The sequence below is a fragment of the Bombina bombina genome, chromosome 7 (genome assembly GCF_027579735.1).
Source record: "Bombina bombina isolate aBomBom1 chromosome 7, aBomBom1.pri, whole genome shotgun sequence".
In the NCBI taxonomy this organism is placed as follows: domain Eukaryota; kingdom Metazoa; phylum Chordata; class Amphibia; order Anura; family Bombinatoridae; genus Bombina; species Bombina bombina.
Genome location: NC_069505.1, coordinates 281,070,138 through 281,086,249, shown reverse-complemented (window position 1 = coordinate 281,086,249; position 16,112 = coordinate 281,070,138). Strand labels below are relative to the sequence as shown.

At 39.2% G+C, this 16,112-nt stretch overlaps 1 protein-coding gene across 1 annotated transcript in view; it reads left to right on the top strand.

Annotated features, from left to right (window-relative positions):
• ITPR1 (inositol 1,4,5-trisphosphate receptor type 1) overlaps window positions 1–16,112 on the top strand; it is a 532,169-nt gene that overhangs the window by 331,986 nt on the left and 184,071 nt on the right. The window contains exons 12-13 of the mRNA XM_053689365.1: window positions 12,980–13,140; window positions 13,228–13,369. Of these exons, the coding sequence (XP_053545340.1) occupies window positions 12,980–13,140; window positions 13,228–13,369 (303 nt within the window). The remainder of the gene's footprint in view (window positions 1–12,979; window positions 13,141–13,227; window positions 13,370–16,112) is intronic.

The following is a 16,112-nucleotide window of genomic DNA, read 5'->3' as shown; positions in this document are numbered from 1 at the left end:
AGCACTCAAAAGGTTAAAATTGCATGCTCTAACCTGAATCGTGAAATAAATTTTTTTTTGGATTTTATATCACTTTAACAATTGGACAATAGGGATGGGTAAATGTTTTGCATTTGAAAAATGAATCTAATTTTAACACGTTCATTCGTTCATTTTGTATTTCAAATGTTTGTACAACATTCTAACATTCACTTAATGTAATAGTATTTCTAATGCTCTCTTTAAATGTAATATTCGAATTATGCAACACTCGAAATAGAAACATTCAAATTGATATATTTGTATCTATTGTGTATCAATTTACTAAATTCCCTACCACATGAACTATTGAAACTTCTGAATAGTGTTTGTTAAATCGAATGGTACATTTGAACTTTCAAATGTGGATATTCGCTCTAATTATGAACATTCAAAAATGAAAGTCACATTTGAAAACTGGAAATAACATTAAATTACAACATTCAACAACATTCTATTGTCCAAAACAAATGTTCACAGGACTATTCATTCTACGAAACAAATTGCAATTTCAGCAGATTCGCCCATCCCTAGTGAACAAGCAACCAGAAAAGCACTCACCAAAACTTAACTTGATTGCAGAAATTCAAAACTGTGCCTTTGTTCTTCAAACCTTGCCTTTAATAGTCCATAACATGAACCATCCAAATCCCGTTTCCAAAATGAATTAGAGTAATGCGGATAAAAGTCATCAGCAGTCTGAGAGTTATGATGATAATATAAATTCAAAAAAACAATTTATGCAAGAATTTACCTGATAAATTCATTTCTTTCATATTGGCAAGAGTCCATGAGCTAGTGACATATGGGATATAAAACCCTACCAGGAGGGGCAAAGTTTCCCAAACCTCAAAATGCCTATAAATACACCCCTCACTACACCCACAATTCAGTTTAACGAATAGCCAAGCAGTGGGGTGATAAAGAAAGGTGTAGAAAGCATCAACAAAGGAAATTTGGAAATAATTGTGCTTTATACAAAAAATCATAACCACCATAAAAAGGGTGGGCCTCATGGACTCTTGCCAATATGAAAGAAATTAATTTATCAGGTAAATTCTTACATAAATTATGTTTTCTTTCATGTAATTGGCAAGAGTCCATGAGCTAGTGACATATGGGATATCAATACCCAAGATGTGGAGTCTTCCACTCAAGAGTCACTAGAGAGGGAGGGAAAAATAAAAACAGCCATATTCCGCTGAAAAAATAATCCACAACCCAAAAAAAAAAGTTTATTTCACTTTTGAAAGAAAAAAGCCTAAATCAAAAGCAGAAGAATCAAACTGAAACAGCTGCCTGAAGAACTTTTCTACCAAAAACTGCTTCCGAAGAAGCAAATACATCAAAATGGTAGAATTTAGTAAATGTATGCAAAGAGGAGCAAGTTGCCGCTTTGCAAATCTGATCAACTGAAGCTTCATTCTTAAAAGCCCACGAAGTGGAGACTGATCTAGTAGAATGAGCTGTAATTCTCTGAGGCGGGGTTTGACCCGACTCCAAATAAGCTTGATGAATCAAAAGTTTCAACCAAGAAGCCAAGGAAATAGCAGAAGCTTTCTGACCTTTACTAGGACCAGAAAAACAAAAAACAAATAGACTGGAAGTCTTCGTGAAATCTTTAGTAGCTTCCACATAATATTTCAAAGCTCTTACCACATCCAAAGAATGTAAGTATCTCTCCAAAGAATTCTTAGGATTAGGACATAAAGAAGAGACAACAATTTCTCTACTAATGTTGTTAGAATTCACAACCTTAGGTAAAAATTGAAAAGAAGTCCGCAAAACTGCCTTATCCTGATGAAAAATCAGAAAAGGAGACTCACAAGAAAGAGCAGATAGCTCAGAAACTCTTCTAGCAGAAGAGATAGCCAAAAGGAACAACACTTTCCAAGAAAGTAGTTTAATGTCCAAAGAATGCATAGGTTCAAATGGAGGAGCCTGTAAAGCCTTCAGAACCAAATTAAGACTCCAAGGAGGAGAAATTAAAGCCTGTACAAAACAGTGTGTATCGGGAAGTATAGCAATCTTTCTGTGAAATAAAACAGAAAGAGCGGAGATTTGTCCTTTCAAGAAACTTGCAGACAAACCCTTATCCAAACCATCCTGAAGAAACTGCAAAATTCTAGGAATTCTAAAAGAATGCCAGGAGAATTTATTAGAAGAACACCATGAAATGTAAATCTTCCAAACTCTATAATAAATCTTTCTAGAAACAGATTTACGAGCTTGTAACATAGTATTAATCACTGAGTCAGAAAACCCTCTATGACTTAAAACTAAGCGTTCAATTTCCATACCTTCAAATTTAATGATTTGAGATCCTGATGGAAAAACGGACCTTGAGATAGTAGGTCCGGCCGTAACGGAAGTGGCCAAGGCGGGCAACTGGACATCCGAACCAGATCCGCATACCAAAACCTGTGTGGCCATGCTGAAGCCACCAGCAACACAAAAGACTGCTCCATGATGATTTTGGAGATCACTCTTAGAAGGAGAACTAGAGGCGGGAAGATGTAAGCAGGTTGATAACACCAAGGAAGTGTCAGTGCATCCACTGCTTCCGCCTGGACAGGTATCTGGGAAGTTTCTTGTTTAGATGAGAGGCCATGAGATCTATCTCTGGAAGACCCCACATCTGAACAATCTGAGAAAACACATCTGGATGGAGAGACCACTCCCCTGGATGTAAAGTCTGGCAGCTGAGATAATCCACCTCCCAATTTTCTACACCTGGGATATGCACCGCAGAGATTAGACAGGAGCTGGATTCCGCCCAAGCAAGTATCCGAGATACTTCCTTCATAGCTTGGAGACTGTGAGTCCCACCCGATGATTCACATAAGCCACAGTTGTGATATTGTCTGTCTGAAAACAAATGAACGGTTCTCTCTTTAGCAGAGGCCAGAACTGAAGAGCCCTGAAAATTGCACGGAGTTCTAAAATATTGATTGGTAATCTCGCCTCTTGAGATTTCCAAACCCCTTGTGCTGTCAGAGATCCCCAAACAGCTCCCCAACCTGAAAGACTCGCATCTGTTGAGATCACAGTCCAGGTTGGGCAAACAAAAGAAGCCCCTTGAACCAAACGATGGTGATCTATCCACCATGTCAGAGAGTGTCGTACATTGGGATTCAAGGATATTAATTGTGATATCTTTGTATAATCCCTGCACCATTGATTCAGCATACAAAGCTGTAGAGGTCTCATGTGAAAACGAGCAAAGGGGATCACGTCCGATGCTGCAGTCATGAGACCTAAAACTTCCATGCACATAGCCACTGAAGGGAATGACTGAGACTGAAGGTGCCGGCATGCTGCGACCAATTTTAAACATCTCTTGTCTGTTAGAGACAGAGTCATGGACACTGAATCTATCTGGAAGCCTAAAAAGGTGACCCTTGTCTGAGGAATCAAGAAACTTTTTGGTAAATTGATCCTCCAACCATGTTTCCGAAGAAACAACACTAGTTGATTCGTGTGAGATTCTGCAGTACGTAAAGACTGAGCTAGTACCAAGATATTGTCCAAATAAGGAAACACCGCAATACCCTGTTCTCTGATTACAGATAGTAGGGCACCCAGAACCTTTGAAAAGATTCTTGGAGCTGTTACTAGGCCAAATGGAAGAGCAACAAATTGGTAATGCTTGTCTAGAAAAGAGAATCTCAGAAACTGAAAGTGTTCTGGATGAATCGGAATATGAAGGTATGCATCCTGCAAGTCTATTGTGGACATATAATGTCCTTGCTGAACAAAAGGCAGAATAGTCCTTATAGTCACCATCTTGAAAGTTGGTACTCTTACATAACGATTCAAAATTTTTAGATCCAGAACTGGTCTGAATAAATTTTCTTTCTTTGGTACAATGAATAGGTTTGAATAAAACCCCAAACCTTGTTCATGAGGAGGAACTGGCATGATTACCCCTGAAGACTCCAGATCTGAAACACACTTCAGAAAAGCCTGAGCTTTTACTGGATTTACAGGGATGCGTGAGAGAAAAAATCTTCTCACAGGAGGTCTTATTTTAAATCCTATTTTATACCCCTGAGAGACAATGCTCTGAATCCAATGATTTTGGACAGATTTTATCCAAAAATCCTTGAAAAACCTTAATCTGCCCCCAAGCAGCTGAGCTGGCATGAGGGCCGCACCTTTAGGGGCTGACTTTGGTTTCCAAAATGGCTTGGATTTATTCCAATTTGAGGAAGGCTTCCAATTGGAAGCAGATTCCTTGGGGGAAGGATTGAGTTTTTTGTTCCTTATTCTGACGAAAGGAACGAAAACGATTAGAAGCCTTAGATTTACCCTTAGGTTTTTTATCCTGAGGCAAAAAAACTCATTTTCCCCCAGTGATAGTTGAAATAATAGAATCCAACTGAGAACCAAATAAATTATTACCTTGGAAAGAAAGAGATAGTAATCTAGATTTAGATGTCATATCATCATTCCAAGATTTAAGCCACAAAGCTCTTCTAGCTAATACAGCTAAAGACATGGATCTAACATCAATTTTGATAATATCAAAAATGGCATCACAAATAAAATGATTAGCATATTGCAGTAAGCGAATAATGCTAGATATGTCAGAATCCAATTCATGTTGCGCTAAATTTTCCAACCAGAAAGTTGATGCAGCCGCAACATCAACCAAAGAAATAGCAGGTCTGAGAAGATGACCTGAATATAAATAGGCCTTCCTTAGATAAGATTCAAGCTTCCTATCGAAAGGATCCTTAAAGGAAGTGCTATCTTCCATAGGAATAGTGGTACGTTTAGCAAGAGTAGAAATAGCCCCATCAACTTTGGGGATTTTTCCCCAAAACTCTATAGATTTTGCTGGTAAAGGATACAATCTCTTAAACCTTGAAGAAAGAATAAAGGAAGTACCTGGCTTATTCCATTCCCTAGAAATCATATCAGAAATAGCCTCAGGAATGGGAAAAACACCTGGGGAAACCACAGGATGTAAAAACAGCATTTAAATGTTTATTAGACTGAACGTCAATAGGACTGGTTACCTCAATATCCAAAGTAATTAACACTTCTTTTAATAAAGAACGCATATACTCTATTTTAAATAAATAAGTAGATTTGTCAGTGTCAATATCTGAGGAAGGATCTTCTGTTTCAGATAGATCCTCATCAGAAGAGGATGAATTATTATGTTGTTGGGTCATTTGAAATTTCATCAGCTAAATGAGAAGTTTTAAAAGACCTTTTACGTTTATTAGAAGGTGGAAATGCAGACAAAGCCTTCATAATAGAATCAGAAATAAATTCTTTAAAATTTACAGTATATCATGCACATTAGAAGTTGAAGGAACTGCAACTGGCAATGTACTATTACTGATAGAAACACTATCTGCATGTAAAAGTTTATCATGACAACTATTATAAATGACATTCGGTGGAATAATTTCTACAATTTTACAACAAATGCACTTAGCTTTGGTAGAACCGATGTCAGGCAGCAATGTTCCAGCAGAAACTTCAGAGACAGGATCAGATTGGGACATCTTGCTCAATGTAAGAGAAAAAACAACATATAAAGCAAAATTATCTGTTTCCTTAAATGACAGTTTCAGGAATGGAAAAAAATGCAAAAGCATAGGCCTCTTGATAGAAAAGAAAGAAGGAGGCAATTATCAATGGGGTATTGAAATAATGAAAAAAAATTTGACGCACAACGTAACGTAAACTTTTTTGGCGCCACAAATGACCGGAAATTACACACTTGCATCACTAATGACGCTGCCGTGTGAAAGGTCTCAGCGTCATGTATGACGCCGGAAATGACGAAGTTGTGTCATAAACGTACTTTCTTTCATGTAATTAGCAAGAGTCCATGAGCTAGTGACGTATGGGATATACATTCCTACCAGGAGGGGCAAAGTTTCCCAAACCTCAAAATGCCTATAAATACACCCCTCACCACACCCCACAAATCAGTTTTACAAACTTTGCCTCCTATGGAGGTGGTGAAGTAAGTTTGTGCTAGATTCTACGTTGATATGCGCTCGCAGCAGGTTGGAGCCCCGGTTTTTCCTCTCAGCGTGCAGTGAATGTCAGAGGGATGTGAGGAGAGTATTGCCTATTTGAATTCAATGATCTCCTTCTACGGGGTCTATTTCATAGGTTCTCTGTTATCGGTCGTAGAGATTCATCTCTTACCTCCCTTTTCAGATCGACGATATACTCTTATATATACCATTACCTCTACTGATTCTCGTTTCAGTACTGGTTTGGCTTTCTACTACATGTAGATGAGTGTCCTGGGGTAAGTAAGTCTTATTTTCTGTGACACTCTAAGCTATGGTTGGGCACTTTTATATAAAGTTCTAAATATATGTATTCAAACATTTATTTGCCTTGACTCAGGATGTTCAACGTTCCTTATTTTCAGACAGTCAGTTTCATATTTGGGATAATGCATATGAATCAATCAATTTTTTTCTTACCTTAAAATTTGACTTTTTTCCCTGTGGGCTGTTAGGCTCGCGGGGGCTGAAAATGCTTCATTTTATTGCGTCATTCTTGGGGCGGACTTTTTTGGCGCAAATTTTTTTTTCTGTTTCCGGCGTCATACGTGTCGCCGGAAGTTGCGTCATTTTTGACGTTTTTTTTTGCGCCAAAAGTGTCGGCGTTCCGGATGCGGCGTCATTTTTGGCGCCAAAAGCATTTAGGTGCCAAATAATGTGGGCGTCTTTTTTTGGCGCTAAAAAATATGGGCGTCACTATTGTCTCCACATTATTTAAGTCTCATTATTTATTGCTTCTGGTTGCTAGAAGCTTGTTCACTGGCATTTTTTCCCATTCCTGAAACTGTCATTTAAGGAATTTGATCAATTTTGCTTTATATGTTGTTTTTTCTATTACATATTGCAAGATGTCCCAGATTGACACTGAGTAAGAAGATACTTCTGGAAAAACGCTGCCTGGTGCTGGATCTACCAAAGTTAAGTGTATCTGCTGTAAACTTGTGGTATCTATTCCTCCAGCTGTTGTTTGTAATGAATGTCATGACAAACTTGTTAATGCAGATAATATTTCCTTTAGTAATGTTACATTACCTGTTGCTGTTCCATCAACATCTAATACTCAGAGTGTTCCTGTTAACATTAGAGATTTTGTTTCTAAATCCATTAAGAAGGCTATGTCTGTTATTCCTCCTTCTAGTAAACGTAAAAGGTCTTTTAAAACTTCTCATTTTTCAGATGAATTTTTAAATGAACATCATAATTCTGATTCTGATAGTGGTTCCTCTGGTTCAGAGGATTCTGTCTCAGAGGTTGATGCTGATAAATCTTCATATTTATTCAAAATGGAATTTATTCGTTCTTTACTTAAAGAGGTCTTAATTGCATTAGAAATAGAGGATTCTGGTCCTCTTGATACTAAATCTAAACGTTTAAATAAGGTTTTTAAATCTCCTGTAGTTATTCCAGAAGTTTTTCCTGTCCCTGATGCTATTTCTGAAGTAATCTCCAGGGAATGGAATAATTTGGTTAATTCATTTACTCCTTCTAAACGTTTTAAGCAATTATATCCTGTGCCATCTGACAGATTAGAATTTTGGGACAAAATCCCTAAGTTTGATGGGGCTGTCTCTACTCTTGCTAAACGTACTACTATTCCTACGGCAGATAGTACTTCCTTTAAGGATCCTTTAGATAGGAAGATTGAATCCTTTCTAAGAAAAGCTTACTTATGTTCAGGTAATCTTCTTAGACCTGCTATATCTTTAGCGGATGTTGCTGCAGCTTCAACTTTTTGGTTAGAAGCTTTAGCGCAACAAGTAACAGATCATAACTCTCATAGCATTGTTAATCTTCTTCAACATGCTAATAACTTTATTTGTGATGCCATCTTTGATATCATTAGAGTTGATGTCAGGTATATGTCTCTAGCTATTTTAGCTAGAAGAGCTTTATGGCTTAAAACTTGGAATGCTGATATGTCTTCTAAGTCAACGTTGCTTTCCCTTTCTTTCCAGGGTAATAAATTATTTGGTTCTCAGTTGGATTCTATTATCTCAACTGTTACTGGAGGGAAAGGAACTTTTTTACCACAGGATAAAAAATCTAAAGGTAAATTTAGGTCTAATAATCGTTTTCGTTCCTTTCGTCACAATAAGGAACAAAAGCCTGATCCTTCGCCCTCAGGAGCAGTATCAGTTTGGAAACCATCTCCAGTCTGGAATAAGTCCAAGCCTTTTAGAAAACCAAAACCGGCTCCCAAGTCCACATGAAGGTGCGGCCCTCATTCCAGCCCAGCTGGTAGGGGGCAGATTACGATTTTTCAAACAAATTTGGATCAATTCAATTCACAATCTTTGGATTCAAAACATTGTTTCAGAAGGGTACAGAATTGGCTTCAAGATAAGGCCTCCTGCAAAGAGATTTTTTCTTTCCCGTGTCCCAGTAAATCCAGCGAAGGCTCAAGCATTTCTGAAATGTGTTTCAGATCTAGAGTTGGCTGGAGTAATTATGCCAGTTCCAGTTCTGGAACAGGGGCTGGGGTTTTATTCAAATCTCTTCATTGTACCAAAGAAGGAGAATTCCTTCAGACCAGTTCTGGATCTAAAAATATTGAATCGTTATGTAAGGATACCAACATTCAAAATGGTAACTATAAGGACTATTCTGCATTTTGTTCAGCAAGGGCATTATATGTCCACAATAGATTTACAGGATGCATATCTGCATATTCCGATTCATCCAGATCACTATCAGTTTCTGAGATTCTCTTTCCTAGACGAGCATTACCAGTTTGTGGCTCTGCCGTTTGGCCTAGCAACAGCTCCAAGGATTTTTACAAAGGTTCTCTGTGCCCTTCTGTCTGTAATCAGAGAACAGGGTATTGTGGTATTTCCTTATTTGGACGATATCTTGGTACTTGCTCAGTCTTCACATTTAGCAGAATCTCATACGAATCGACTTGTGTTGTTTCTTCAAGATCATGGTTAGAGGATCAATTTACCGAAAAGTTCATTGATTCCACAAACAAGGGTTACCTTTTTAGGTTTCCAGATAGATTCAGTGTCCATGACTCTGTCTCTGACAGACAAGAGACGTCTAAAATTGATCTCAGCTTGTCGAAACCTTCAATCACAATCATTCCCTTCGGTAGCCTTATGCATGGAAATTCTAGGTCTTATGACTGCTGCATCGGATGCGATCCCCTTTGCTCGTTTTCACATGCGACCTCTTCAGCTCTGTATGCTGAACCAGTGGTGCAGGGATTACACAAAGATATCTCAATTAATATCTTTAAAACCGATTGTACGACACTCTCTGACGTGGTGGACAGATCACCATCGTTTAGTTCAGGGGGCTTCTTTTGTTCTTCCGACCTGGACTGTAATTTCAACAGATGCAAGTCTGACAGGTTGGGGAGCTGTTTGGGGGTCTCTGACAGCACAAGGGGTTTGGGAATCTCAGGAGGTGAGATTACCAATCAATATTTTGGAATTCCGTGCAATTTTCAGAGCTCTTCAGTCATGGCCTCTTCTAAAGAGAGAATCGTTCATTTGTTTTCAGACAGACAATGTCACAACTGTGGCATACATCAATCATCAAGGAGGGACTCAGTCCTCTGGCTATGAAAGAAGTATCTTGAATACTGGTATGGGCGGAATCCAGCTCCTGTCTAGTTTCTGCGGTTCATATCCCAGGTATAGACAATTGGAAGCGGATTATCTCAGTCGCCAAATGTTGCATCCGGGCGAATGGTCTCTTCACCCAGAGGTATTTCTTCAGATCGTTCAAATGTGGGGACTTCCAGAAATAGATCTGATGGCTTCTCATCTAAACAAGAAACTTCCCAGGTATCTGTCCAGATCCATGGATCCTCAAGCGGAAGCAGTGGATGCATTGTCACTTCCTTGGAAGTATCATCCTGCCTATATCTTTCCGCCTCTAGTTCTTCTTCCAAGAGTAATCTCCAAGATTCTGAAGGAATGCTCGTTTGTTCTGCTGGTGGCTCCAGCATGGCCTCACAGGTTTTGGTATGCGGATCTTGTCCGGATGGCCTCTTGCCAACCGTGGACTCTTCCGTTAAGACCAGACCTTCTGTCGCAAGGTCCTTTTTGCCATCAGGATCTCAAATCCTTAAATTTAAAGGTATGGAGATTGAACGCTTGATTCTTAGTCAAAGAGGTTTCTCTGACTCTGTGATTAATACTATGTTACAGGTTCGTAAATCTGTATCTAGGGAGATATATTATAGAGTCTGGAAGACTTACATTTCTTGGTGTCTTTCTCATCACTTTTCCTGGCATTCTTTTAGAATTCCGAGAATTTTACAGTTTCTTCAGGATAGTTTGGATAAAGGTTTGTCTGCAAGTTCCTTGAAAGGACAAATCTCTGCTCTTTCTGTTCTTTTTCATAGAAAGATTGCTAATCTTCCTGATATTCATTGTTTTGTACAAGCTTTGGTTCGTATAAAACCTGTAATTAAGTCAATTTCTCCTCCTTGGAGTTTGAATTTGGTTCTGGGGGCTCTTCAAGCTTCTCCGTTTGAACCTATGCATTCATTAGACGTTAAATTACTTTCTTGGAAAGTTTTGTTTCTTTTGGCCATCTCTTCTGCTAGAAGAGTTTCTGAATTATCTGCTCTTTCTTGTGAGTCTCCTTTTCTGATTTTTCATCAGGATAAGGCGGTGTTGCGAACTTCTTTTCAATTTTTACCTAAGGTTGTGAATTCTAACAACATTAGTAGAGAAATTGTGGTTCCTTCATTGTGTCCTAATCCTAAGAATTCTAAGGAGAGATCATTGCATTCTTTGGATGTAGTTAGAGCTTTGAAATATTATGTTGAAGCTACTAAGAATTTCCGAAAGACTTCTAGTCTATTTGTTATCTTTTCGGGTTCTAGGAAAGGTCAGAAGGCCTCTGCCATTTCTTTGGCATCTTGGTTGAAATCTTTAATTCATCATGCTTATGTCAAGTCGGGTAAAACCCAGCCTCAAAGGATTACAGCTCATTCTACTAGGTCAGTTTCTACTTCCTGGGCATTTAGGAATGAACTTCGGTTGATCAGATTTGCAAAGCAGCAACTTGGTCTTCTTTGCATACTTTTACTAAATTCTACCATTTTGATGTGTTTTCTTCTTCTGAAGCAGTTTTTGGTAGAAAAGTACTTCAGGCAGCTGTTTCAGTTTGATTCTTCTGCTTATAATTTCAGTTTTTTTCATTATAAGATTTAAACTTTATTTTGGGTGTGGATTATTTTCAGCGGAATTGGCTGTCTTTATTTTATCCCTCCCTCTCTAGTGACTCTTGCGTGGAAGATCCACATCTTGGGTAGTCATTATCCCATACGTCACTAGCTCATGGACTCTTGCTAATTAAATGAAAGAAAACATAATTTATGTAAAAACTTACCTGATAAATTCATTTCTTTCATATTAGCAAGAGTCCATGAGGCCCACCCTTTTTTGTGGTGGTTTTGATTTTTTTGTATAAAGCACAATTATTCCAATTCCTTATTTTTTATGCTTTCACACTTTTTTCTTATCACCCCACTTCTTGGCTATTCGTTAAACTGATTTGTGGGTGTGGTGAGGGGTGTATTTATAGGCATTTTGAGGTTTGGGAAACTTTGCCCCTCCTGGTAGGAATGTATATCCCTTACATCACTAGCTCATGGACTCTTGCTAATATGAAAGAAATGAATTTATCAGGTAAGTTCTTACATAAATTATGTTTTTAGGTGTAGTTTGGCCAACATGTCATAGTGGATGTGGTGTACCCATGCATTGTTTATGGTGAGATGTGCCTATTCTAGATTGGATGCCCTTAGGCGACCCATGCATTGTTTATGGTGAAATTTGCCTATTCTAGATTGGATGCCTTTAGGTGACCCATGCATTGTTTATGGTGAGATGTGCCTATTCTAGTTTGGATGCCCTTAGGCGACCCATGCATTGTTTATGGTGAGATGTGCCTATTCTAGATTGGATGCCCTTAGGCGACCCATGCATTGTTTATGGTGAAATTTGCCTATTCTAGATTGGATGCCTTTAGGTGACCCATGCATTGTTTATGGTGAGATGTGCCTATTCTAGTTTGGATGCCCTTAGGCGACCCATTCAATGTTTATTGTGAAATGTGCCTATTTTAGATTAGATGCCCTTAGGCGACCCATGCATTGTTTGTGGTGAGATGTGCCTATTTTAGATTGGATGCCCTTAGGCGACCCATGCATTGTTTATGGTGAGATGTGCCTATTCTAGATTGGATGCCCTTAGGCGACCCATGCATTGTTTATGGTGAGATGTGCCTATTCTAGATTGGATGCCCTTAGGCGACCCATGCATTGTTAATGGTGAAATTTGCCTATTCTAGATTGGATGCCCTTAGGCGACCCATGCATTGTTTATGGTGAAATGTGTCTATTCTACATTGGATGCCCTTAGGCTTAGCAGCACTGTTTGGTGCAGACTAACTGTGAAAGGTTTAAAAGCTTGATGATCAAAAACTTGCCGGCATGAAGAAAAATCTCACCAAATCTTTGCATGCTTTTTTGAGCATTATTTTGCAATGTAGGTTTTTCTCCTTCACGCCCAGAACTCCACATAGAAACAACTCTGAAGAGAAAGTCTTTGAGGTACCTTGCGGTACTGACTAGATGTAATAGATCATCTCACCAGAGCGGAGAGGTTTAAATCATCAGGCCCTAAGAGAGATCCGTTTAAGTGCCCTGAGGAGGGAATAAGTGCAATGTAAATTTAAAGAGCCTGTCTACTTGAAAATTTGTGTTTTAAAAAAAAGAGCGGTTTGCATAACGCTTTGTGGTTTAAAGACTGTGAGTGTCTGGCTTGCAATAGCAATTGATATTTCCTTTCAAGCCAAATGGTTAATATCAGTGGATTTAGGTGTGCAGAACTCCTCATGATTGTCCAATTGTTAAAGCTTCTCCATTTCTGTATCATTCTGTTTTTTTTCTATTACAGATTGGTACCTCGCCAATAAAGGAAGACAAGGAAGCATTCGCCATTGTTCCTGTGTCACCAGCTGAGGTACGAGATCTAGACTTTGCCAATGATGCCAGTAAGGTTCTTTCCTCCATTGCTGGCAAACTGGAGAAGGGGACAGTTACCCAGAATGAGAGAAGGTGAGAAGTAGCAAGATGTGGAAATTGACTGAAGCAGGGGGTTAAAACTAAAAGGCATGACCAACAGATGTTTCACTCTGCTTGCAGGGCAGTCACCAAGCTACTAGAGGAGCTGGTATACTTTGTGACAGCTGGAGTCAACTCTGGGCAGGATGTGCTGGAAGTTCTAGTAAACAAACCAAACAGAGAGCGTCAGAAACTAATGCGAGAGCAGAACATCCTAAAACAGGTAAAGTTTCTCATTTTCATAGTATATAATGGTTCTGCTTTTGTGCATTCATGTTACATGGTTAGTAGTACATTCTGTTGCCTTATGACGTTGGTATATTAAATTGTTGATTTGTTTTTTTTAAAGTGAATGTTAACTTTCACAAATGAAAGCCCTGTTTTTAAAAATACTATTAAAAACGGGGGCACTTTCATTCATGAAAGTTTACATTGAATCCGTTCTTTTAAAATACCTTTTATTCCTAGCAAGCGTGGAAAAACCGGAGCAGTGATTCCTCCGCCCCCAGGACGTGTCTTCTTACTTCAGAAATGATGAATCCGTCTTCCTCCAATCACGGCGTGGCCTCAGGCAATGTTTGCTCTGTGGGGAAGCCGATATTGGAGGAAGCCGGATTTGTCATTTCTGACATAAAAAAGATACGACCTGGAGGCGGGGGAATCACTGCTCTGGTGTTCCACGCTTGCTAGGAATAAAAGGTAAGTATTTTAAAAGAAGAAGCTTTAATGTAAACTTTCATGAATGAAAGTGCCCATGTTTTTAATTGTATTTTTAAAAACAGGGCTTTCATTCGTGAAAGTTGACATTCACTTTAAAGGGAAGGTCAATTTTGACGAATTAGTGCCCGGTTTTTGATAATCCTATTAAAAACAATTGCACTTTAATTCATCAAAATTGACATTTCAAGCTTTTTCTCCAACATTGGTGTGTCCGGTCCACGGCGTCATCCATAACTTGTGGGAATATTATCTTCCCCAACAGGAAATGGCAAAGAACACAGCAAAAGCTGTCCATATAGTCCCTCCTAGGCTCCGCCCACCCCAGTCATTCTCTTTGCCGTTGAACAAGCAGCATCTCCACGGAGATGGTGAAGAATATGTGGTGTTTAGTTGTAGTTTTTTATTCTACTATCAAGAGTTTGTTATTTTAAAATAGTGCTGGTATGTACTATTTACTCTGAAACAGAAAAAGATGAGTTCTGTTTGAGAGGAATATAATTTTAGCAGCAGTAACTAAAATCGTTTGCTGTTTCCACATAGGACTGTTGAGATGAGATAACTTCAGTTGGGGGAAACAGTTGGCAGACTTTTCTGCTTAAGGTATGACTAGCCATATTTCTAACAAGACTGTGTAATGCTGGAAAGCTGTCATTTCCCCTCATGGGGACCGGTAAGCTATTTTCTTAGTCTCAAACAGAATAAAGGGCTTAATATGGACTATAAAACTGGTAGACACTTTTATGGGCTAGATCGATTGCTTTATTTGGGCATTTTATACAGCTTGATATTGAAATTCACACTTTATAAACTTTGGAGAACGTTTTTTTTTTTACGTCAGGCACTGGTTTAGACACCTTCCCAGTCAGGAAGGGCCTTCTCTGTAGTAGGCAGAGCCTCATTTTCGCGCCATTACTGCGCAGTTACTTTTGAGAGCAGGACATGCAGCTGCATGTGTGTGGGTCTGAAAGTAGTTGAAAAGGTTCCTAGAAGGCTTCATTTGGTATCGTATACCCCCCTGGGTTTGGTAAAGTCGCAGCAAAGGCTGTAGCTGGGACTGTAGAGGGGTTAAAACTGTAACCGGCTCCGGTTTCCTCATTTTAAGGGTTAAAGGTCTGGGGTGCAATGCTTTGAATGCTTTAAGACACTGTGGTGAAAATTTGGTTAAATTTGAACAATTCCTTCATAGTTTTTCACATATTCAGTAATAAAGTGTGCCCTGTTTAAAATTTAAAGAGACAGTAACGGTTTTGTTTTAAAACGGTTTTTGTACTTTATTGACAAGTTTAAGCCTGTTTAACATGTCTGTGCCTTCAGATAAACTATGTTCTGTATGTATGGAAGCCAATGTGTCTCCCCCTTCAAAATTGTGTGATAATTGTGCCATAGCGTCCAAACAAAGTAAGGACAGTACTGCCACAGATAGTAAAGTTGCCCAAGATGATTCATCAGATGAAGGGAGTAGACACAGTTCTACATCATCTCCTGTGTCTACACCAGTTTTGCCCACGCAGGAGACCCCTAGTACTTCTAGCGCGCCAATGCTTGTTACTATGCAACAATTGACGGCAGTAATGGATAACTCCATAGCAAATATTTTATCCAAAATGCCTGCATTTCAGAGAAAGCGCGATTGCTCTGTTTTAAACACTGTACAGCAAGAGGGCGCTGATGATAATTGCTCGGTCATACCCTCACACCAATCTGAAGTGGCTATGAGGGAGGTTTTGTCAGATGAGGAAATTTCTGATTCAGGTAGAATTTCTCAACAGGCAGAACCTGATGTTGTGACATTTAAATTTAAATTAGAGCATCTCCGCGCACTGCTTAAGGAGGTGCTATCTACTCTGGATGATTGTGACAACCTGGTCATTCCAGGAAAATTGTGCAAGATGGACAAGTTCCTAGAGGTTCCAGTGCACCCCAACGCTTTTCCTATACCCAAGCGGGTGGCGGACATAGTGAATAAGGAGTGGGAGAAGCCCGGCATACCTTTTGTCCCCCCTCCCCCAGAAAGGACTTATGGCAGACAGTCCCTAAGGTCGAGGGGGCAGTTTCTACACTAGCCAAGCGCACTACTATTCCTATCGAGGATAATTGTGCTTTCAAAGATCCTATGGATAAAAAATTGGAGGGTTTGCTTAAAAAGATTTTTGTACAGCAAGGTTACCTCCTGCAACCTATTTCGTGCATTATTCCTGTCACTACAGCAGCGTGGTTCTGGTTCGAGGAACTAGAAAAGTCGCTCA